This window comes from Manis javanica, chromosome 18, assembly GCF_040802235.1.
Source record: "Manis javanica isolate MJ-LG chromosome 18, MJ_LKY, whole genome shotgun sequence".
Taxonomy (NCBI): domain Eukaryota; kingdom Metazoa; phylum Chordata; class Mammalia; order Pholidota; family Manidae; genus Manis; species Manis javanica.
Window position 1 is genome coordinate 6954552 of NC_133173.1, and position 23243 is coordinate 6977794.

The following is a 23243-nucleotide window of genomic DNA, read 5'->3' on the forward strand; positions in this document are numbered from 1 at the left end:
ACAGGCTGACTCACACACAAATACCCAAATCTTGCAGCTCTGCCATCTCACTACAGCATGTCTCCACTATCCCCCCCGTTCACACTGGTTTATGGGACAATAGATGCTTCTGGCCGGGTATGTGTGAGAGAGACCCCCTGGGCTGTAATTGGGTCAGCAGAATTATAGCTCAAAGTCAGATTGTCCCCTAAGACCACGTAAGTGCATGTGGGTGAAAAAAAAAACAACATGGAAACTCAGTGCTGTGTTCCACAGGGCTTTTCTCATCATATTAATGGAATTTTCTTTCTTTCTTTTCCTTCTGCTTGTTTGTCAATTCTAAATTGTCAGGCTTCACTGAGCCCCACTGGGATTTTTGACCCATCTGTGCAGTTGGTTTTACTTATTTATTATTATTTTGTTTCACTTTCAACATTTCATTCAGCCATGACCCTGAACTGAAACTGATGAGCTTTATGCACCCAGGGATGTGTTTGCAGAAGGGTTAAATCGCCTTCATTACCCCTTTAATGAATGATTCTTTTGTATCCAAAATATTTCTTTCCTTGGCTGGTCCCAGCCACAGTGCCCTAGAGTTCTTTACTGCCTAAATGAGCTTCCAGCCTACCCAGTATCTGATGTTTAGAAGAAAATTGAGGATTAAGTAGGAGGTATTAGAGGAAAGCATCGCCTGCTAAAAAGAAGCCAGAACGGCACAGTGCACAGAGACCTCGGGGGCAGTAGGAGGTTAAGGACTTTTGAATCTATTTTAAGGGTCTCAGGCTAATAACGCATTATCCTAATGACCTTCATCCCCCCACTCTATGGGAGAGGCGAGAGGAAGGGAAAAACTCTTTAACTGTTTGAGAGGAAAAATCCCTTATCGAATCCAGTGATTTTATTCATGATTTCCTGCTAATCCTCAACAAGCTGTCATGTTTACTAACATCTAGAATAGCTACACCTCCTCCCCGCTGACCCTACATCAGTCATTCTTTCTTTGAGAATGGCTTTGGGAGTTTTGCAAAAATCGATACGTATCTAAAACCCAACAAGAGGAGAATCATCAGACTGAGGCAGAGCAAATGCGGAGCAGAACCAGAGAATGAAATGGGGGTCGCAGGGATCAGCGACTTGCAGAATTTGAGAGGCACACATTGCTATTAAGGGAGGCCAAAGAGTGAGGAGAAAATGTGGGGTGTCAGACACTGTCTTAGGCGAGCTTAGGGTTTGGGGGGGGGGCTCCAAAACAGAGCAGCTGCACTTCAGTCTGTTCATAAAAATGGCTTCCTCCTAAGTTTTTTTCTTGGAAAAAAAAGTTCTGGTCCTTAAATTTAAAAAAAATGTCCTAAGTAGATTGGTGTCTCTTCAACTAGTTGGAGGACAGGGATGGGTGGACGGAGAGGAATCTGGGGGTCTTTAACACCTCACCCCCACGCCCCCCTCCCTCCTGCCCCCAGTCTCTATCACCCACCCCGTAGCCTCCCCCTGACGGTCTCATCTGGCCTGGCAAATCTATGAATTTATCCTTGTCCTCACCCCCAATTTACTCTCTTATATTCAACTCTTTCTACCAGATTACATCCTCCCAAGGTCTTGTAGCTAATGCTCAGTCTAAAATACAACCTGGCAATATCCTTACTTCACCAAGGTTCAAATGTTTGTCTTCAGTGCAGACCCCATTGATGTAGATTTTTATACTCAGGTTAAAAAAAGGAAACAAAAAATCAAAGAACCCAAAAAAACTAGAAGAGACTATGCCAAGATGTCAGTGGGACTCATGGGGGAAGAGGATATTGACGATTCTATTTGTTCTGGACTTTCTCGATTTCATTCAGACTTTTCCATAGTTTGTATTCCCCACACACCCTACTATGACTTTAGGTATGAGGAAGAAACAAAACACCTGTTACCCTTTGACAGGCGGTCCAGGGACCATTGGGAGGCCTCTTGTAAACCCCAGTGGGCAGGGAAAACAGTCCCCAGGCTGCCATAGTAGCCAGCTCACCTTTTCTGTCTAAGCCCATCCCCTTCAATGTGAGTTACCTGCCCAGCCCCGGAAGGCATTTGAGGTCATGACCACCTCTATAAAGATGTTCATCTTTTCAACAGAAAGGCCCAGAGCCTTCAAGCCTCAAAGATTGAACTTTTCATGGGGACTCTTTGGCCCCTTGATGGACTGGTGGAGAAATGCTTGGTGACCCAGATCATGACACCCGCAAGGAGCCCACTGCTCTGCCAGGTATTTGGCGAAACCAAAGGAAATTTTCATCACTGCTTTTTTATTCCCCATATCTGAGAACTTCATCACCCCTTCAAGGGTGAGGTGATGACTTACAGCAGAGGAGATGTGGGAATCTGCAGCACAGAAATGAGCCGGCATTTTACAGCCACAGCTCTAGGAATGAGACGTTCAAATCAGTGCAGACCTCTGAGCTCACCCTCCCCATACTCGTGTTCCCTGCATGGCCATGCTGTGCCCGCTCTGTGGGCAGACCCTTCAGCTGTACTTTTTTCTGGAGTCTTTTCCCCCACCCAGAGCTCCACTATCTTCTAGCTGTGTGACCTTGACTGTATCACTTCACATCCATCACTGAGACTTACCTGAAAAGCAAAATGAATAATATCCTTTTCTTGTACAAGTATTGAGAAAATTAAATGAGATGACGTGTATAAAGTAGATAGTTTGATGACTGGAACCTCAATACCTGGGCCTGCTATAACTGCCATCACCATCATGACGAACACCAGCTGTGTATTATTCCAATTTCCCCTCCATTATTATGGACAACAAGTACCAAATGCTCAGGATATGAACACTTTCGACAGCCTCATGCAAAGAACAGGAGCTCCAAGATTACGTAGCGGTTGACTCAGATTTTGGCTCTATCTTTTAAGTTACTTAGCTATTCGGAACTATATTTCCATTATCTGCAAGTATCAAAGCAAGATAGGAAAACAAAAGGTGAACATAATTAAAGCATCGTCGCTACAAGTCTGTTATAAGGGATGATGGCAGCGCAGAGCACCTGACCCTGAGGACACGCTCAGTACAGGAGAATTCCCTTTCCTCAAGGATGACATCCAAGCTTCACATATATTTTACCAATGAGAATAGATGAAGGAAAAGTTACAAAATAAGTAAAATTTATAATCAGGGTTCTTCAATCCTCCTGTAATATCACTGACTTCTTAGCCCAAATGGCCACCAGTTGTATATTGCTAGCATCTGTCCTTAGACACACTGAGGACAGAGTCCCCTTTATCCCAGGGACCCTTACAGACAATGTCCAGAATGCAGATCTTTATAGTTCCCTCTCTGGCAAAATCTACCTCAGTTGGGTTCCACTGCACTAAAGCTTTTTCAGAAGACCGGTTAGGGCTCTAAGATCCTCTTGCTTGGTAATGGTTTAACAGCCTAACCCTTGCTTTTGATAAGATACCTATGAGTGGGAATAAATACAAGGATCCCAGGCCCCCATCATTCTTGAGAATACAAACCATCTTCAGCCACACAGCATACTACATATGACATTGCTATGCTGGGAAATGCTTGCCCAGGAAGATTAAATAGCTTTGTTAATTGTCTCAGGAACTTCATGAAAATCCATTCATATGAACTACTGACAGCACTGCTATCTACGCTTTTCAGGAGAGCAGCCCCTTCTCACAGCAGAAGACCTACTCAATGGGGCTTCTTGAAAATCCCATTTGCTGTCCCAGGTTTGCTCCCAAACTCCCTGTTCACTGTGTCCCACGTCCCTGAGCAACCATATTGCACACTTTCTGTAATGTTCCTCCCTGGAGCTCTTCTTCGGAGACAGGACTAAAACTCATGGCAGGGGTCACCTTGATGTCAGTAAACAAGACACCTGCTTTTGCTACACATTATGATAGTGGTCTTTTCAGAGTCAATTGAGAGATATTTCTGGACAAAGCGGTCTTTTACTAGACTTCTAAATCCCCTTATAGGAATGAGCTGCCCACTTTGTTATTGTAACACCAGTTACAAATACGGAGTATTTATTTACTGAATGTTTCCTATGTGCTCAGCCCTGGACTAATCACTCAACATGATCATCTCATTTATCTTGGAGATAATGAGTGGTACATTCTGCACATAGAAGTTGCTCAGTAAGCATTGAATGCATTAATGGCGGCACCTCAGGTTTTGTGTGTATGACCATGGTGCTTAGAGAGAAACATTATTTTCCTCCTTTTATAAATGAAGACACAGATGCTAAGAGAAGGTAAAACTTAATCTAAGTCTGAAGAGTTTCTATAAAGGGCATTTCTAGGATTCAAATGGAATCCTCGTCTATCTCCAAAGCTGACATCCTGCATTGTTATCCCCAAAACTCTCCACGCTGGTTAGGACAGTTTCCACCTTTTTACAACCAAAGACTTTTTACCCATTACCATGAGAACAAACTTCGTTGGAAAGGCTGATGGAGCTAAAGCCGGTGGAAACACCCGAAGCCTGAGGTGTGGAGGGGCTTTTAACCAAACCTCACTGAGCTCAGCCTCTCCACGCAACCCACTTCTTCCTCCTTTCCACCTGCTCAGCTCCCACTAGACGCCCAAGGTGTGGTGTGAGTTGATGCTTAGCAGGCAACTCCAGATTTAAAGGTCCCAGTAAACGGTCTGAGGCTCTCCGGGTCACTGGAGATGTTTGGGGGCCTTCCTGAGACTCAGCCCAGGAATCCAGCCCAGAGCAGGAGCGCAGTGCCTGCAAGAGGAGGGAACGACTCGGCTCCCCCTTTCCCCCGGGGCCGCCCCTGGCAGCCGCGGTGGTGGCTCCGTCCCACAGGAGGGACAACAGCATATGTACTGCAGCATAACTAATCTTAATGTCATCGGCAATGGAAATCATACTCGATTATCATCAGCTCAAGGAAAAATAATGATACTGAATTAGCCGGCAGGTTTTTTGTTTTTTTTTCTGCTTGTAGAATAGACACATTTCAGAAGACTTGCCTAGAAAGTAAATTTGGTTTCAAGCAACTCTTGTTTTCCCACTGACTGCCTTCCTACACTTAAAGATGCTCTTCCTCAGCTCCAGGAATGGGAGCAGACACCGGAGGGATTAGCTTTCATACATCGTTTTTGAATCTAAACTCGGCTGCCTTTTTTTTTTTAATCACCAGTTCCTTCTAATGCTTTTCTATCGATACATTCCCAAACCACAGGAATTTCTCTGCTCTCAGGAAAGCTTCCGAATCCACAAAGGGCTCTTACCCCACATGCCCCTGGCTTGAAGCCCTCAGAATACACCATGTCTGAGAGAGCCTCAGACGGCAACACTGCAGGAGAAAGGGCTGCAAAGGCTGACGTGCTCCAGAATCCAGACTCCCGCTGCTCATTCCTCCGCATCCCGTACAACAAGGCGATCTCATCCTGTACTTCACCAGCCCTGAGGCATACATTTTTTCACAGTTTAGCATTCCCAAAATAAAGGGGCCTCTAGCCAGTGATGGCATTTCACTGATAACTGGCAGTGTTTTTTTCACTATTAGTGGCACATGAAAAATGGTGCCTCTTATAGTCAATGACCTCTTAGATTTGAGGAAAGATGATTAATTTTTCAGTATCATTAGTTTAAAAGTTCTCTAAAATGAGTTGGTTCCCAGCAAGGGGTGATGACTTAATAGGTTTGCTCTGCATATGCAAATAAGCAGAGTCCTGAAAGCCAGATCTTGCTGGTTGGGCCGGCAGCAAATTATCCACCAAAACCATGGTCATACACACAAAACCCGAGGTGCCACCATTAATGCATTGAATGCTTATTGAGCAACTACTATGTGCAGAATGTTCCAGGCACTATTGTAGGCACTGGGGTATTGCAGCAGGAAATGAGATGGGCCGTGACTGTGCCAGTAAGGGGCTTGCATTCCCATGGGGGGGGTTCACGAGATGCAGATCCAAATAGGCTCACACACAAAGGGAAAAATGATAGGAAAATTCAGATAGTTACAAATGCTACAGTGAAGCTAGAGTATGAGGCGGGGAAGCTACTTTAAACTGGGGTGGCCAGGGAAGACCCTGTAAAGAGGGGTATTAGAGACCTGAATGGTAGGAAGGAATCAGGATGCTAAGACCTGGGGCAGAAAATTCTAGAAATCTTGAGAGCACAGCAAGTGGAAAAGCCCAAACTTGGTAAGGGAAAAATCACAAAAAGTCTGGGAGCTAAAGCCAGATGGAGGAGATGGGGGACAGTAAGAGGTGATTGAAAAGGAAGGCAGGTGTCAGAATGTGTGACACCCCCAACTTTGACACCCTTCACAGTGGGTTGTACAAAAGTAGGGGACCTGTAAGGCTAAGATTTCCTAACTCTCCCTTTTGTTGATTATTTTGTCACCTCTGCAAGAAAGCCCTAAATAATGATCACTTGCATGACCTAAATTATCCCAGGAGTTATCCTACCCATCCCACTATCCCTTTGGGTCCTTTCAGAAAGGTTTCCTCCAGAGTTCACTTTGCCATTTCCATTGTCCACTCATCAGAAGATGACACTTAGAGAAGAAAGTTAGGATTACTCCAGGAAAGGGAAAAACAGAGACCTTTCCCGCCTGCCCTTCTGTGTCAGTTGGTATGTGGGACACCTGCCTGTCCAGGGCATTGCCTGCTTCTGGCCAGGGTACAGACAAGCAACACAGACTGAAGGAATACCAATCTGCAAAGTGCTGCAAACGTCACAAATTGGTTCATGCTACATTGTGCCTCCAGGCCTAGAGGGTGCGCTGCAGTGAGGCAAAGAGCGGATCCTCTGTGCTCCTGGCTCACTGCCATCTGGCCTTAGGTCATCCGATTGCATATCTCTGGAAAAGCACAGGCTCCTCGTTTTAACTCAACTCCTGTCATTCCGGAGCCTGGCAGTCCTCTGTCCTACCACCCTGCCTGTGCCAGCAAGAGCTTCCCAACTGGTCCCTCTGCCTCCATTACGCAATGCAGCTTACTGAAGCACAGCCTGGACGCTGTCATCCCCTACTTACAAAAATGTAATGGTGCCAGGGAAATCAGAAGGTCTGGGAGTGCCAGGGGTCTGGTGTTCTCTGGGTCTCACTGCATGGGGGGATGGGACAGTGGTTGCCAGGCTGTGTGTCCCTGGATTAGAGGGAGGGGCCAGGAGGAGGCTGAGCAGGGTCTCTAACCCCCACTGCTTCACCATCATCTGTTTTCAGGCAATTGCTCTGCAAATGATTTCATTTAAAAATAAACAGCTCTATTTCTCTTAAAAAATAAAATAAAAGGTTTGAGACCCTTGGGGAGTGACATGAATGTATGGATTTTAGTCCCAATATGCCAAGTGCGTATTACACAATCTTGGGCAAGTGAGTCAACCTCTTTGCATGTCCATGTTTTCTCTAAAGAACAGTTTCTCGACCTTCTACAGTTAGCATTTGGGGCTGGATATTATTTCTTGGCAAGGGGCGGGGAGCTGCCCATGCGGTATAGGAAGTTTAGCAGCATCTGGCCTCTACTCACTAGATGCCAGGAGCACCCCCAGATGTGGCAACCAAAAATGTCCCCAGACCTTGCTAAATGTTCCCTCGGGGCAAATCACTCACTAGAGCCACTGCTATACAACAGTCAAATATTTACCTGTCTTGCAGGACTGCAGTGAAAATTAAATGGGATCGTATACGGAAAGGTGCTTGTAAACTGCTATTATTAGAAGTCTGTAGGAAACATCTGACTTACACCTTGACATAAACAAATAATTGTACAGTCAATCCTGAATCTGGGAACATACTATCCTGTACCCTCAGAGCTGCAAGGTGTTTATCTTCCTATATCTTTAAATCTTTGTGATGCTTTGTCTCTGTCAATCCACAGACAGTCATTCATTATGCCAGGATGTTACAAATTCTAAAATCTAAACCATTTAGAGCGCAGCCATCCTAGAGGTTAACCCCTGATTCCCTGAAATGACAATAAAATAAGCATATGCAATCCACTGAATGGGCTGAATCTGCTTTGCTCCTTTTTTAACTTCTTTTCTGGAAAAAGCTCCTGGAGAGAAGAGAGACACTGAAAACAACTGTGTATCATCTAATGCTCAGGGAGGTGTCGGGAGATGACTTGACATTGCAACAGACCGTATACCTTCATATGACTGATTCCTGAAACTCCCAGGGTTTTCCAAGCGGTGGTGATAATAAAATGAGTGTTGATCTTTAGAGATCAACATAGAGATGTGCTAAAATCTACCTACTACTTTCCTCCCACGATATGAACAGCCCCCTGTTTAAACCTTAGTAATTATCCTTGGAGGGTATCATTTTCACGGCTTTACAGAGGAGGAAACTATAGCATAGTCACCAAGAAACGCACCCATTGTGGCTATGATTTGACTCCATAGCCTCAGGAGAACCAGCGTCGAGACCACTGTGCAAGCACCATCCTCCACCACGTCTTGTCCTTCTAGCAAGTGAGAGCTTTGAGCTTTCAGCAAACACACAACACCTTCACCCAAGATCCTGAGCCTCCTTGAAGAGGCATTCATATGGCTGTAGGAAGAACACCATGGCCCAGACTTCTGGGCAGATACTCAGGGAAAGCCCTGCAGAAAAACTAGTTCTTAAACTAGTGCCAGATCACAGTGACAATGAAAATACCCAACATGGCCAACAGAGCCCACAGGAGAATCTCAGCCCCTCCCCACCTGGAGACCCTTCCGGGTTCTTCTTCCACCCTGCTTGCCCTGTGCCAAAATGCCACATATACAGAACTGGGAAGGTATGAATTGCTCTCCTTGCCTGTGCTTGGGGCTCAGACCTTTGGAGATCACTCTCCTCCGAGCTCGCCGGTGTGAAATAAACCTCCACCCTCCAAGACCTCTGAGTGCTGCTTGGTTCTTCCGTCAGCGATCCAGTCCAGGTTTTCCAGTTTTCCGTTACAACGGGATAACCTGGTTAAAAGACAGCCCCCTGCAGCAGGGAAAAAACCAGGATTGGTTGCAGTCTCATCACAATATTTTATGTAGCTACCATGACCATCTATAGCTCCGTTAGACCCAGTGTGGGTGCCTCTGAGCACCAGTCACCATCCTGCCCATTCGAACAACCATTATAATCCTGACTGGATGCTGAACCTTCCCGTTTAATTAGATTCAGTGTAACTACGTAATTAGGCCTCTAAGTCCCAAGAGAATAAGTAAGAGATCCTTGACAAGGGCTCAAGGATGGATATGCTTTGGCTCTTTCTCCGAGTCAGACTTCACTGGCTCTACCTTACAGCCACCACCAGATAAAAGAGCATACTTTTCCAACCTCCTTAAGGGGGCTCCCACCCATCTTTAAATTGTAATGTGAGAGAGCAGACCGAGGTCTGAAAGTGTCCCTGAGAATATTTATTTCAGAAGTTTTCAAACTTGATTCCTTCGAGCCATAAGGAACCTCCGTGGACATTTCTCAGTGTTGCTCAAGAGCCAAGGAAAGGGGAGGCGGAGAGTTAAAGGTCAGGCCATCAGTCACTGGAGCTCCCCCTTGTATTCCCATTTTATTCACTTTAGATAAGTCATTTCCTCCTAAGATTACATTTGTTAAAAAAAGGATTCTTCTCCTACATGATTCTCTAACTCCACGTCTTGTGGATCCCTCTCATTTTTGGAAAACCAAATTAAAGGCAAGCAGAATGATGAAGGACTCATTTACCGTCACACAGCCTATCGACAGAGTCCAGGTTTCTGCCTCCGTGTGGAGGGTGGGAATCATCTTTGAAACATGATTTTCTGCCCCGGAGACAATCACGACTGAGGTCAAATTGCAGCTCTCCACCTGTGCGTCCCTGGGAAAAACCCTTTCTCTCCCCTCACTACACCTTCTCTGTATGTAAAACGGGGATGTAATGTGCCTGGCACATGCCAGGGCTCTGCAGGTGCCATGATCCTAACCATGGCTATGTTAATACCCAGGAATTCTCTCCCCACTCTCCACTGCGTCCAAGGCTGGCAGCAAACACATTCTCACATGGGATGAGGGGTGTTTGTGGGTGTGGGGAAGGCAGACGGACAGTTTCCTCAAGTGGTGTCTTGGGTCTTAACAGCACAGGCAAGGAAGAAACGAGGCTATCGCAACGAGGCGAGGGAGGCAGGAAAGGTGGCTGCAAGATTTGCTTCCGTTAATCAGAGGCAGGCCTCCAAACCGCTGCTGGGGCTGCTCCCCACCCTCCGGCAGTCCCCTTCAATCACGCTCACATCACTGGGAAGGCAACAAATGCCAGAGGCTTTTCCAACCCCCGGCCTCATTCGGCCTGCCTCCCTCCTCCCAACTCCCTTAAATAATGGCTGAGCAAATGCCTCTGAGACCATCTTCAGCTAATTTCCTTTAAGACATGCAAACTGCTAACGCTGGGAAGCGCAGATAGTGTGGAATAGCAAATACAGTCAAAATTAGATTAAAATAACCTGCTGATAAACAAATTACTCACCGAGAATAAATACTGGATGGCGGAGGCCGAGATAACTAAAAGAACAGCACCACCACATGGCGGGAAGAGGAACTACGGGTGGTGCTGTCTGGCTGGTCCACCCACCCACACCACCGGGTCTGACCAAGGGGGCAGGGAAGGCGAACGAGGGGAATAGGTACCATCCTGCGCTTAAACTTTAAAAAACGTTTTATGTACTTATGCAAAAGACAAAATATTTGGCAGAGAGGTCTGAACTCTGAGCCAGGAAAAAAAGCAATGTGCCAAGTTGAACCCGGCATGCTGGAACAGCAGTCTGATTCTTCCCACTCGTTTCTCTTCCCCTCCCTCACCCCATCATTCACCAGCCTCGGCTGACGGTCAGCCACGCAGCAGAGAGCCTGGCCCCTGGCACAGCCGCGCTGGTGTGTTGGGCACTTCTTGGCAGCTCCCATTCCGACGCTTATGGGGGCCGGCCATGTAAAGTACTGTCTTCTAAACTAAATGATAGGTGCTCTCACCCGAAAAGTCCTTCTACTGCTTAGCAAGTATTTATTTAGCTTCCTTTCAGCTTCTGTTCTTCCGTCCTTTGGACTGAATGAATCTACCCTCGTTAATCTCTTCTTTAAGGCACAGAAAGCAGGCCCCAGGCACCTAGAGATGGCATGTAGCCCACAGACTGTGTACGCTCAATAAGCTCCCCAAACCTCAGTTCTTACACCTGCAAAACGGGGATTATGATACCTCCTTGGTAGGCTAAATGTATAGGCAGTGGCAGACGCCCTAAGGACTCCATAAACGGTAAAAATTTGTTGCTGTTACTTCAATCCAACAGCAAGATGAATGCAGCTTGTTATTCTGCATTCCTACATGGTCATTGATCACAGGCAGCCCATCCCACTGTGACAAATGCAAATATCTATCAATATTATTTGAAGCAGATTTTTGGCTCATCAGAGAAATATATTGCATGTTCTCCAGAGGTTACGGCGGAAGAAAAGCATTCGGGTCTACAATCACACCACAATGTGATTCTTTCCGGAGACGGTAATTGGGCTAGCCTCTCCAACTAAGGCATATTGAAAGTATATGTATGAGGTGTAAGTCGGGAAACTGGAATCCTTCCTCAGTCAATATTAATGTGTTGACAGGTCCTCTGGGCACAGCCCAAGGCGAGGTGTGAGGGATCTGGTAGAGACCCAGCCCTCATGGAGCCTTAGCCAGTAGGGAAAATGCACACATATATACACAAAAATGCATACATACATATATGCAAAAGTACAGGAATCACTAATTACAAGTACAGTTAGTTCTTAGAAGTAGACATACAGGGTTCTGAAAAAGGTTTCCCAGGGACTCTAAGGCTGGGCAAAGGTGGGGTCTGGGTAGGACTCAGAGAACCTCTGATGGAGGTTATTTGTTCTATGACCTAAAGAGGGAGCCTGTGTTAGCTGGACAGGAGCCCTTCAAAGTCTCAGAGATCTGCATGGGTCACTCCCTCTGGCTGGTCCCCCACTTCCCCGTGTGAAAATCCACCCAGAAGAGGAGGTGCCTAAAACTAATTTTCTGGCATATAGACAACAATTTCGTATTGTAACCATCAAGCTTGCTAAGAGAGAGCTCTGGATTATTCCAACCACTAGAACGAAAAAATGTGATGTGATAGAGGTACGAATTATTGCTATAATGACAATCACATTACAACATATAAATGTATCAGAACAACATGTGCTAAACTAACACACTGTTACATGGCAAATATGTTTCCATTTTTAAAAGATGAGTTAGCTCTTGGGTTCTCTGGAGCCCTATATTTTAATGACTGTATCTCAGGTGACATGTTGGAAGGATCAATGGGAGATGGACAGGCAGGGTTCTGAGATCTCTATTCAAAAAAAAAAAAAAAAGAAAGGAAGTTCAACTACATTAAGCAACCTCCAAGGTCTTTCCCAGCTCTGTTAGCCTGACTCCGTGGTTCTCATCTGGAAACGGAGAGGAAAACACGCTGTGTGGGCAGAACCCTGGGGCGCCATGCTTTTCCCAAGGCAGGTCAGAGACCTAGAAGCCAGGGGAAGATTCCAGGCCCAGCTGGGAGCACAGACTGTGCATGTGGACCGCATGGACCTACTGCTACTTCTGTATGGCACCAAGATCATAGGGCTCACAATGCCCAGCCTCCTAAAACATAGATTGCCGGTCTCAGAACTCCTCAGGGCTCCTTGAAATTCCACAAAACCCTCAGTTTGGTGCATCTTAAAAATGGCCCTTTTCTGACATTCTGCGGCCAAGGGACTCTGGCCAGCAGGCGCTCCCGCTCCTGCACTGCCGACTGTAGGCCACAGTAGATGGCCACTGAGGGTATGAAGGTGCCTGTCCACGATCAGGGCTCTAGGCACTAGAAGGCCCTCCCTTCCTAGCCACCCAGCAACAGGCTGACGGCCGTCCCTGTGGGCCAGCCAGACACAGCATTAACTAGGAAATCCGTGGCAAGTCTCATCTTCCTGCCAGACTTCCCATTAGCTAGCTTGCATCTCTCTCTCCTCCTTCCTTGATTCCCAACACCCCTCCTGTAAGTCCGGGGAGAGGAAATCCCAGGGCAAAATACCTCTAAAAACTGAAATCAGTCAAAGGGAGAAATCAAGTTTAAAACCCGTTTACTGCTTACAAACTGCAGTCCAGGGCCGTCTCTCTCCTCTGCTCCAGAGGAAGCAAGCCAGCCAGCCAGCCAGTCCCTCCCTTTAAGCTCTCAGGTTCAGACACACCCTCGGTGGCCCAGGTAATTTCCCATTGATATAGAGGTGAACTTCTCTGCACCCCTTGAGGATATGCAAATGCCAGGCGAGATATTTTGGAAATGTTACAATTTTACCCACACCTCCCCACGCCCCAGCTTCTGCAAACTGCCGGACTCTTCCGAATGGTTAACTCTCAAGTTGGGAAGTAGCCTAAAGTGAATCCATCCTCTTCTTCTTAAGATTTGGGGCTGGACCCAGAAGGTGTTCTGGGTGTTTCCTTGTTGCAAGAATGTGACCTTTAAATCTGGGCAGCGAGGTGAATTCCAAGGCATTAACTGAAGATTCATCCCTGGAACCAGGACAAGTCCGGCAACCCCACCGCCACAGTCCAATCCCAGGGCCACTTCCAACGCTACAACTTCTCAAGCCTGCATTTCTGACCTCGTGCTCACGGAAGCGGTGGTAGGGAGCAGAAACAGAGAGGGAGATGTGGAGCAGACAGTGAGACAAGGAGGAGAGGATGAGGGATAAGAGACAGCAGAGGTACAGATGAGACAGAAAGGCAGGGAAGAGGCAGATTGCAAGAGGGAGAGACACCAAGGAGAGCAGCTGTTTGGGCTTATTAGAGAAAAAACTGCCTGCAAATAGAAGCAGTGTTTCTTAATCAATGCTTTATTAAATTGTGGTAGTAAAAAGCTAAATGTTTTTCATAGGGTAAAGCATAAAAGGGCAAAGCTCTCAATGCAGGAAAATAGAAGTAAGGTCTGTGCATGGGTGGGTGGGGAGGAGGGGAAATGATACACGGAGAGGCAAGGGACGTGGATTGGACCATTCTAGCCCATGCATGTACCAAAGGGCCCTGGAATGGGCCATGATTTTTGAGTTTTTACATCCTAAATTGTTGAGATATTTGGAAAAGAGACCTAGGACTTTCAAGCTGGTTTTGCCTGCCGTTGCTCAGGAAGGGAAAGAGATGCAACGTGGCTTGTGGTTCCTTCCTCTCTCCCTGCCACCCACCTGTCTTACACTGGCTTCTCATACAGCAGCTACTTCAGGGAAAGCGAGCTGTGGCCACAAAATGAAACTGGGCTGTGCCAACCTGGTGCTGTCTCTGTTCGTCATTACAGTGAGCAGCTCCAGTCTCCCTGAGCTAGCAGACCCGCCTTCCCTGTTACTAATGGGGACTGCCTCCAGCTACCCACTACTTGGTAGGAACCCCTGACCTCATATTCCCAAGCCTGCCCATGTTTATTGTCCCAGAAACACGGACTGGCCCCAAGCTGGTAGATGTGTCCTTGAGGCTTTATTTTGACCCAGGAACCCTCTCCCTTTGTGATGTAATCATAGAGATATACTACAATGGCCAGCGAGTGTCAAGGCCAGACTAATCACCAGGTAAAAGGAGTGTGCCTTTAGGAGCTAAGGTTCACATAAACATTCCCAGGTATCAGCGCCAGGTGAGGTTTTGAATTGTAGACAGAAATTGACCTGCTGCGTTTAAGTTCAGCTGACAGAAAGCCCCCTGGGATCCACACTGACAGACAGTCCACGTCAGGTGGTCTTAACTATGCCTGAAGATAATAGAGAGCAATTCTGTGGCTCTCATCTCCCCGGCAGCAACCCCCACCTTCGTGAACTGGAACCATTCTTGCCCACATCCCCCGTGCCATGCAGTACTTTGCTTAGGCTGGTGGAACACCGATGGCCTCTACTGCCCCTCCCCAAATCCATGGCAGGCTTTGCTACTTAAACACAGTTCTCTCTGCTGCTGAGCTCAGCCATGGTCTCCATATCCTTCTAAGTATACATGGGGAGTTGGTGCATAATAGAACCTGTTTGCCCTTCTTGTTCTCAGATCCTCTTGGTCTCCAGACATCCAGAATGTCTGCATGTTCATGACTTTCCGCCATTAGTATTCCTATCTCTTTGGAACACACAGGATTGATGCCAATGCTGAGTTTAAGACCAATTATGCAAGATGGGCATTTCTATGAAATGCCAGTAAAGGTATTTGGGGAGGGCTCATTTGAAGCCTTGAATGGGCTTCAGCTCACCTATGTGGTCAAATACACATCTGGGATTCTCAACAGGGGGAGACTTTGACCTCCCGAGGGACATGTGCCAGTGCCTAGAGACAGTTTTGCTCATTATGACAGAGAGTGCTACCAGCATCTGGTGAATCGAGGCCAGGAATGCTGCTAAACATCCTGCAGGACACCAGACAGGCCTCAACCGAGAATCATCCAGTCCAAATGCAAGGGTGTCAAGGTTCAGCTATACATTAAGGCTGAACAGCGGTAGGAGGCATGCTACAGGATCAATCGTATTGTGAAGAACCTAAGACCTAGACAAACATCTGTGTGGACACCTCGCAGAATTAGCAATTAGCCCTATACATCCTTCTGATAGGACAACAGAACCTGTTTTATATGTGAAGGACATCAGGTTATTAGTTCCCTGGCAGTCTGTGAAATGATCAAAACTACAAATGTTATGATCATTGGTCCTAAGCATGGGTGGATGGGTGCAGGTCGTAGGGCCTGGTATTGCCATGTTTATACATGCCACTGTTAGAAATCATTCATTCATTTTAAAGTTTAGTCCACAAATATATTTCAAGCCTTCCATTGTGCTGATGCAAGCAATACGTTGATCAACAAAGATGACCCTTTCCCACAGAAGTTTGGGGGCAGCAGGGAGAGGGGAACAACAGCATCATCAGTAGGGTGGGATCAGTGCTGAGATGGGAGAGTGTGTGGAAGCTCAGGGGAGGAGCATCCAAGCCGGCAGTCAGGGCAAGTCTTTCAGAGGAAATGACGTCTGAGCTGAGCTCTGAAGGGAGAGCAGAAACAGAAACTCTGAAAGCTGAGCATGCTCGGTTGGCTAGGCATGGTCAGTGTGTTGAGAACCTGGCTAATGTTCTAACCCTGGATTAGTTGATGTCTGCACTGGCTTTGGTTTCTCCTGGGCCCGTGCATCGTGGGTCATGTGGAAGTAGTAACTGGTGTGTGATTACTTTCAGATTGTTGCACGTGGCAAATGCACTATAATCAAGGTCCACAGGCTAAGACCGGTGTGTGCATGCACAGAAGGATAAGTTCAGGGCCCTTTTCCCATGACAGATCTCTCTGTTGCCAGGGCTGGGCTGGGGGAAACAGGAGAAAGCTACTCCCCAAGGCAATCATCAGCTGACTTCCCCAGCCATTCTCAATCCAAGAACCACCTTACCATGTTGCATCAAATACCTGTCACAGGAGTGACAGAGTGAGTAGGTATATCCCGGGAACTAAGAGGCCAAATCTGGGGCAAGTTCAGCCCTAACTTGTCCACAAGTGGCAGACAATGCTTTTCCTGCACACCCCCTCCACCCATCTCACGTGCTTCCTGGCACCTCACTCTTCTCTCCCTGGTCTGCTCTGACCACCTTCACTCCATCTGCACATGGACCTGTGTATTGTATCGAGTTCTAACAAACCAAATGAATTCAGGCTTCAGTGCTTCCCTTTAGTCCACAAAAGGAAGCACCACGTGATACGGCTCTTTCTCTGCGCTCATACCTGACAGAGATGAATGGCTGGGGGAAGGTGTTTTTACTTTTTTGATTTATTTATAAGTTTCATTAAAGTCCACCTATTACCCACAGGCCTCAGGCTCCCTGTAGAGAAACAAATATCACAATTGAAGCAGCTGGTTTCCAAGGTGCCAAATTAAAACAGATGAAGAGGTAAGGCAGGGAAAAAATAAAAACATTAAGCTAAGACGTCTTCACTCCCAAATGAACGGTGCCTTCTATTACACTGCGCACACAAAATTGACTCTCAACGTAATTAGACCAGGGCTACTAGACAAAAATAAATAAATAAAAGAAGAAGAAAAAAAAGAAAAAAAATCCTCAAATTAGACCCCCACAGCTATTCTTTTGCCATCACTCAAGTAACTGAGAAAAGAGCCAACATTTTAATATAAATTTTCATCAGCATCTATACTGGCCAAGCAATGCCCAACACCCACCTTTCCAAGAATATAGAATCATGAGCTGAGATGGGAACCAACAGCAAGAATCCTGCTTCCCACCCCATGTCATTACTGTTCCTTCTATGAGACAATCACATGGGAACCTGGAGTTTATTTTTATTTATTAAAATGGAAATTTTTCTGCATTTTTTATTGATATATATATATATAATATTTACATTCTATTTATATATAATATTTATGCTCTATTTATATATAATTTCTACCTATAAAATAGAACTAGAGACTTGGGACCAAACCTGACCAGAACCCCTTAAGGGCTGCTGGTCCTGTTAGAAGGCGCTGGAGAATTCCTCAGGTCTGCAGCAAACACATTCCTTGCAGAACCAGCTCCCCACATGGCTTCATGGCCAGGCATGCCCACAGGGAGAGGTATTAACTCTCTGCAGCCTGTGTTTGGGACAGCCACAGGATTCTCCACCTCACCCCAAAGAGCCAGGAATGACTCCAGTGCCTTCCAAGTTGAAAATGAGCCATGGAGACAGAAGAGCATCTTTCACTTGAACACAGAGGGGAAAGAAAGAACCACTTTTCAAAAGAGGTACTCACTGGATTTCAGCAAAGCTGCCAGAACTTCAGTGGCTGCCCTGGGGAGAGAGAAAGAAAAGTAAGAGTCAGTGTTCAGTGGACTTGGTTAATTAGCCACGGATCCCAGAGCAGGTGTGCTCATTGCTGTCACTGAGCCGTCCTGTTATTAACCAGGTAGCAGGCGTGCTGTCGATCACACGGCTGACTATCAGAGGCGTAAGTGCAGACATTGTGCCAAGCAAAGAGTCTGTCTTGCAGATGGGTCTCATGGGTCCCTCTGCTGCTGAAAACCTCTTCCCCTCCCCGTCTTGCCTCCCACTTCGGCCCACTTCCTCATGCTGGGTCCTTGTTTTTCTGGAGCTCATTGCGGCTGGAGCTCTTGTCAGTCTCCTGAATTTATCTGGAAATGCCGGGGGCTTTGGAGGGGCTTTGGAGGATGGGCTGGGAGGGGTGGGCCACGGAGGCCCAGGGACGCAGCACTGAGGGACTTCCTGAAACATCTCTACCCCTGGGGACACCCTGGAAAACATCCTCACATTGGATCATGAGGCTGGTTCCTTGGGGTGGAAAATCATTATGTCTGAGTTTTTCCCTCCAAATGAACTGTTTTCCTGCAAGGAGGAACTGCATGACCTTTGCCCTAATGGGAGGCATATGAGAATGAAAATGCCGCTGGCCCGCGTCTTAGTGACCCTTCAGTGTGTTCCCAGAGCCTGGGAGGGTCACACAAGGACCCGCTCACCAAACAGAAGAAAACCTCAAGGCAAGGAGGACGCTACGGTGTGATTCTGGGAGGGAGAGCTTTGTTTCTCTGTTTGTGTTTTAAGAATAGTAATATTATGCCCCTTTTTGGCAAGTACCTTATCCTCACAACCTGTTAAACAGTGGTCTATTCTCGCCCCCTTCTGAGGATCAGGGAACAGGTCAAAAACCTGAATCACCCTTCCGAGACCACACAGACATGTGAGCAGAGCTGGGGGGCCCCAAACCCAGAAACCTCATTTCCCACCTGCTTCCTCCCCACCTCTTGGTCTCCAGAAGCCTCCTCACACTGGGCTCTGCGCTTAATGAGAGACAATTCTCTTTGCAATAGAGTGCCAGCAGTAATAATAATAAATGAATGAATACATAAAAAGGAACCAAGATAGAGTAGAAATACAGCACTTGGGACGTCACTGCTTCCCACAACCCACAGAGGAGAATGGCAATGTAGTGGCCGGGCCCCCATGAGCCCCAGCACCAGCCCGCGGCTGGGCTGAGCCCCGTTCAGGGGGACAAACGCAGCCGCAGGGAGTCGGGGTGAGGTGGGGCTTCGCAGTGGGCTACGTAATCTACCTCCCCCATCGTGTTTTCCTCTAAGCAACTTCCAGCCTCTTCAGCCCACTTCTTTGTAACCCCATGTAGTCTGGCAACAGTGGATTGAAGAAGGAATGCCCTGATGTGTTGCTGGGAAAGTCGAGGCGCCCCAGTGCGCGGGCCTGGCTTTGGCTGGTGCACAGTGAAAATCAGTACTGTGGGGAAAAGCAGAGGAACCACCTAAGTTCGTCAGAGGGAGTGAGCAGAGGAGAAGGCAGCACGGCAGGGAAGACGCTCCAGCAAAGTCCCTACCCCGCCCCAGATCATAGGCGGGGTTTGCAAGGGCGGCCTGCGTGTCTGATTCGCGCTGCACTTTGGCTTGGGAAGCTCACTGATGACATGATGATCCATAGACGGTGCTTCTGCAAGGGGCCGACCAGCACCGGGAGGAGCAGGCAGAGGGCAGACCAGTTAGAAGGGGGTGAGATGACAACGCTTCAGACAGAAGAGCGGCTTAGAGGACAAACACACGAGATGGGTCCAAGGGCATTTGGAGGCTTGCTGCTCTAAGTGTGCATCTCCCACCAGCAAGCAGCCTCACATTCCCTGGGAGCCCAACAGAAATGCAAACCTTAAGCCCCATCTCTGGCCTGCTGAATCAGAACCTTTATTCCAACAGATAACTGGTAGGCTCATAAATGTTGGAGAACAGTTGGTTTAGAGGACAGCACCACTATGGCTTGGGTACCCCTTGATGTTGCGGGGAAGATTCAAGGTGTCTCCCAGACCCCAACCATCCAGAAAGTACCAAATAGCATGTTAACATAACAAGCAGTTATGCCTCCAGACTGTGACATCATATGGCAGGAAACCCCGGCTCAGTGTCCTGTTAGCCCAAGAGCATTCTCCCAGAGAGCATTCTCAGGCGGACTCCCGCGTACCCAGGAAGGTTGATTTCTTTTCAGCTCCTCATTGGGGGAGCAACATGCAGTGCAGCATGAGGCCTATTCAGGAAGATGATAGGTAGAAGGTTCGAGACCACAGCCCACGTATCTAAAGAGTTCAGATTCAATTCCATATGGAATAAGAGGCCATTCGATTGTTTTGGTCAAGGGGGTATGGAAAAACAAGACAAAGTTTGTGAGCAAAGACTTAACAAGATTTGATGGCAGGCTAGTGATGAAAGGCAAAGAAAAGGGAAGTGTCAGAGATGGCCTGAAATTTTCGGCTGAGATAAATGGGAGAACAAGAAAGCCATGAATCAACTGAGGAGGGACATGGAGGTGTGTAGAGAAGATCACCATTCTGATTCGGGGCATGCTGAGCTGGAGATGATGGGGCTAAAGCTCCAAGGAACTACAGACAGACCTCCGGGATACTGCAGCCTCTGTCCCCGATCACCACAAGGAAACAAATACAGCGACAAAGTGAGTTCAATGGATTTTTTGATTTCCCGGTGCGTATAAAAGTTATGTTTACACTGTCCTGTAGTCTGTTACACATGTATCAGCAACGTACAGAACCTTAATTAAAAATTACTTCATTGCTAAAAAAAATGCTAAGAATCATCTGAGTTTCCAGTGAGTTGTAATCACTGATCACAAATCACAAAAAGTTTGCAATGTGGTGGGAATTATCAAAATACGACACAGAGACATGAGTGAGCAAATGCTGTTGGAAAAAAAGTGGTGCTGAGAGACTTGCTCCAGGCAGGGTTTTCCACACACCTTCAATCTGTGAAACACAACATCTGCGAAGTGCAGTAAAGCAAAGCATAAGACGATGAGGTGTTCAGATTGCCGCTGGAAACAGGTAGAGATTCTAGAGAGATCCAGAGTTGGACATACATACTTGTGAGTTGCTATAGTAGCAGTGATCATTCTAGACATGAGAACAAGTTAAGATCTGTGAAGAAATTCAGTCAAGAGCAGAACAGAGGGCTGGCCCAGGAAAGCATGTGCACCAGAGGGAAGGAGACGCAGAGAATGAGCAGTCCAGGGGGTAGGAGGAGACCAGCGAGGGGATGGACGGTGGAGTTTAGTTTTGAAGCTAAAAGTCCTTTTCTCGTCCCAGTGTTTTTCAAACTGCAGGTTGTGACCCCACGGTGAATTGTAAGATCAGTTTTATAGGTATTGACTAGCTTTGTTCATGAAATGGAATAAATTGGAATGGAATAGAATGTATCAGAGTCATTTCATGTACATGGCAAGGATTAGTACTTACCTGGAAAATTTGTGTTTCAATGCACATACACACATATGTGTGCCTACTGGGAATGTGATGTAAATGTTTTCCTTAAAAAAGAATGAAGATGTCATTTAAGATTGAGCAAGAACAAAGGTCTAGAATCAGCTAAGGGACTAATGAGCACACAGAAAGCATTTGTTCTCCTGCAGGATGCTGGGATCCACGCACTGGGCCATTCACATGGATGTCACCAAGTGGCTCTGTATTTTTGGTCTGTTTGGAGGAGTTCTGGTCCACTGTCTGAGCACTTGCTTCTCTCCTGTCCCCCAGCACAACTCAGCATGTAAAACCCACCAGAACAGAAGCAGCTACTTTGTCAGCCAACTCTAAGCAGCTAAAATTTAAGCAGCTTGAGTTTGAATGAGTAAGAAAATATTTAGTTATTTCCAATCCAAGAAACCAGGCCCACTGTACTGAGTGAGTGCACAGGGGCCCCCTCTGACATCTTTGGGATGTTAGGCCCCCCCTGGCTGGTTCCGGACATTCAGCACTCATGTTCTGGTAGTTCCACTGATTTTATTGGAGAGGGCTTTTTCACAGGGCACTTTTTTAAACTTTTTAAAAGTTCAAACCCACATCTATCATCCCACATTGTTGAGCTTCCCAGTGGTATGTCCACATGGGATTGAAAATCAAAATACCAAATCATCCGCCCCCATCAACTTCACTTAATTTGCATCACTGAATGGGTCATTTCATTAATGTTTGCAGGACATCCGGCTCCCAGAGAGCCACAACACCCAACCACCAAGCGGATCGGCCTCTGCCCTGCCTGTCTTCACAACGTGGTGGGACAGCTCCGCCAAGATTCTAGAGGCCACAGGTCACATGCACCCACCTCCTCAGGAAAAGCTGAGCTTAAACCATTGGCAAATGTATAAATATTCTCTTGTCAAGAATTTAGCAAAAAGCCACAGAATGTAAACAATTCCATTTACTTCTTCAAGTAGAAATACATTTAAAAGCCTTTGCAATAGTCTTTAACAGTTGTCATTGTTATTTGGGGAGCCCCTGTAGATGCCAAGCACTGTGCTAAGTGTCCTACCTACATGATTATATATCACATTTCATCTTCACAGGAATACTAGAAATGGAATTATTCATCCTGTTTTACAAATGGCAGCAGTGATGTTCACAAAGGGCATGTGATCTGGCCAAGTTCCTGCAGCTAGCAAGAGGTATCATTGACAGACAAGTATACATCTGTCTGACTCCAGGTCCAGTGCTCTTAAAGTCTCCTCCTGTTAATATAGTCCTAGAAGGAATCTAAAATACCTGTCAGCACAATTTCTTTATCGCTCAAATAATGATTATACAGTTCATGCGGTTTGGTGACTGGTCCAAGGCCATAGGATTAATGTGTCACAGAGCCAATGAAGCAAAAACTTCTCCTACTTGGGTCTAGTGCTTGACTGTACGTGCAACAGTTTAGCTGAAGCTTGAGTGGATTTGGATGCTTGGAGGTAGTCACAGAGACAAGGACAGAGAGCTCGATGGGTAGCAAGCCACAGAGGTCTCTGAATGCCGGGGCTGAGCTGCTGGATCGGCAGTTGGAGGGATTGGGTCTGCAGCTTCAAGTTGCCGCTTTGGTGGCCTTGGGTCCTGGGTTTACCTAATCACTCTGAATCTCAGTTTCCTCATCGGTAAAGAAGACAGAGCAAGATCTAACTGATGGGTTGGTGTGGTGAGTGAGACAAAGAAAAATTAAATGATGTTAAATTAGAAGTCTACCACAATCCTTAAAATACAACATCAACTTGTATGGCATCATGGGTAGAACCAGCACTGCATAAGGAATATGGGTTTGCAGATGAGGAACCTGCAGGACTGTTCATTGCCAGTTAGGAGAGATCCCTGGAGAAAAATGGGTTCCTATCCCTAGTGCACAGAGGAATAAGATGATCAAACTATCTTTTGGAAGTCAAATATTCTGTAGTTCAGATGACCTTGATATAGTGACTACCATCTGTATTAGTTTACTATTGTTGAGTGATAAATTTCTACCAACTTAGC

General features: G+C 46.7%; 1 protein-coding gene across 11 annotated transcripts in view; it reads right to left on the minus strand.

Annotated features, from left to right (window-relative positions):
- Positions 1-23243, minus strand: part of AGBL1 (AGBL carboxypeptidase 1) — an 822820-nt gene that overhangs the window by 697583 nt on the left and 101994 nt on the right. For all 11 annotated transcript variants that reach the window (XR_012127046.1, XM_073226990.1, XM_073226992.1 and 8 more), the window contains exon 6: positions 17709-17746. Coding sequence is in view for 10 of the 11 variants with exons in the window: in XM_073226990.1 (XP_073083091.1) it covers positions 17709-17746 (38 nt within the window). In the remaining variant the exon portion in view is untranslated. The remainder of the gene's footprint in view (positions 1-17708; positions 17747-23243) is intronic.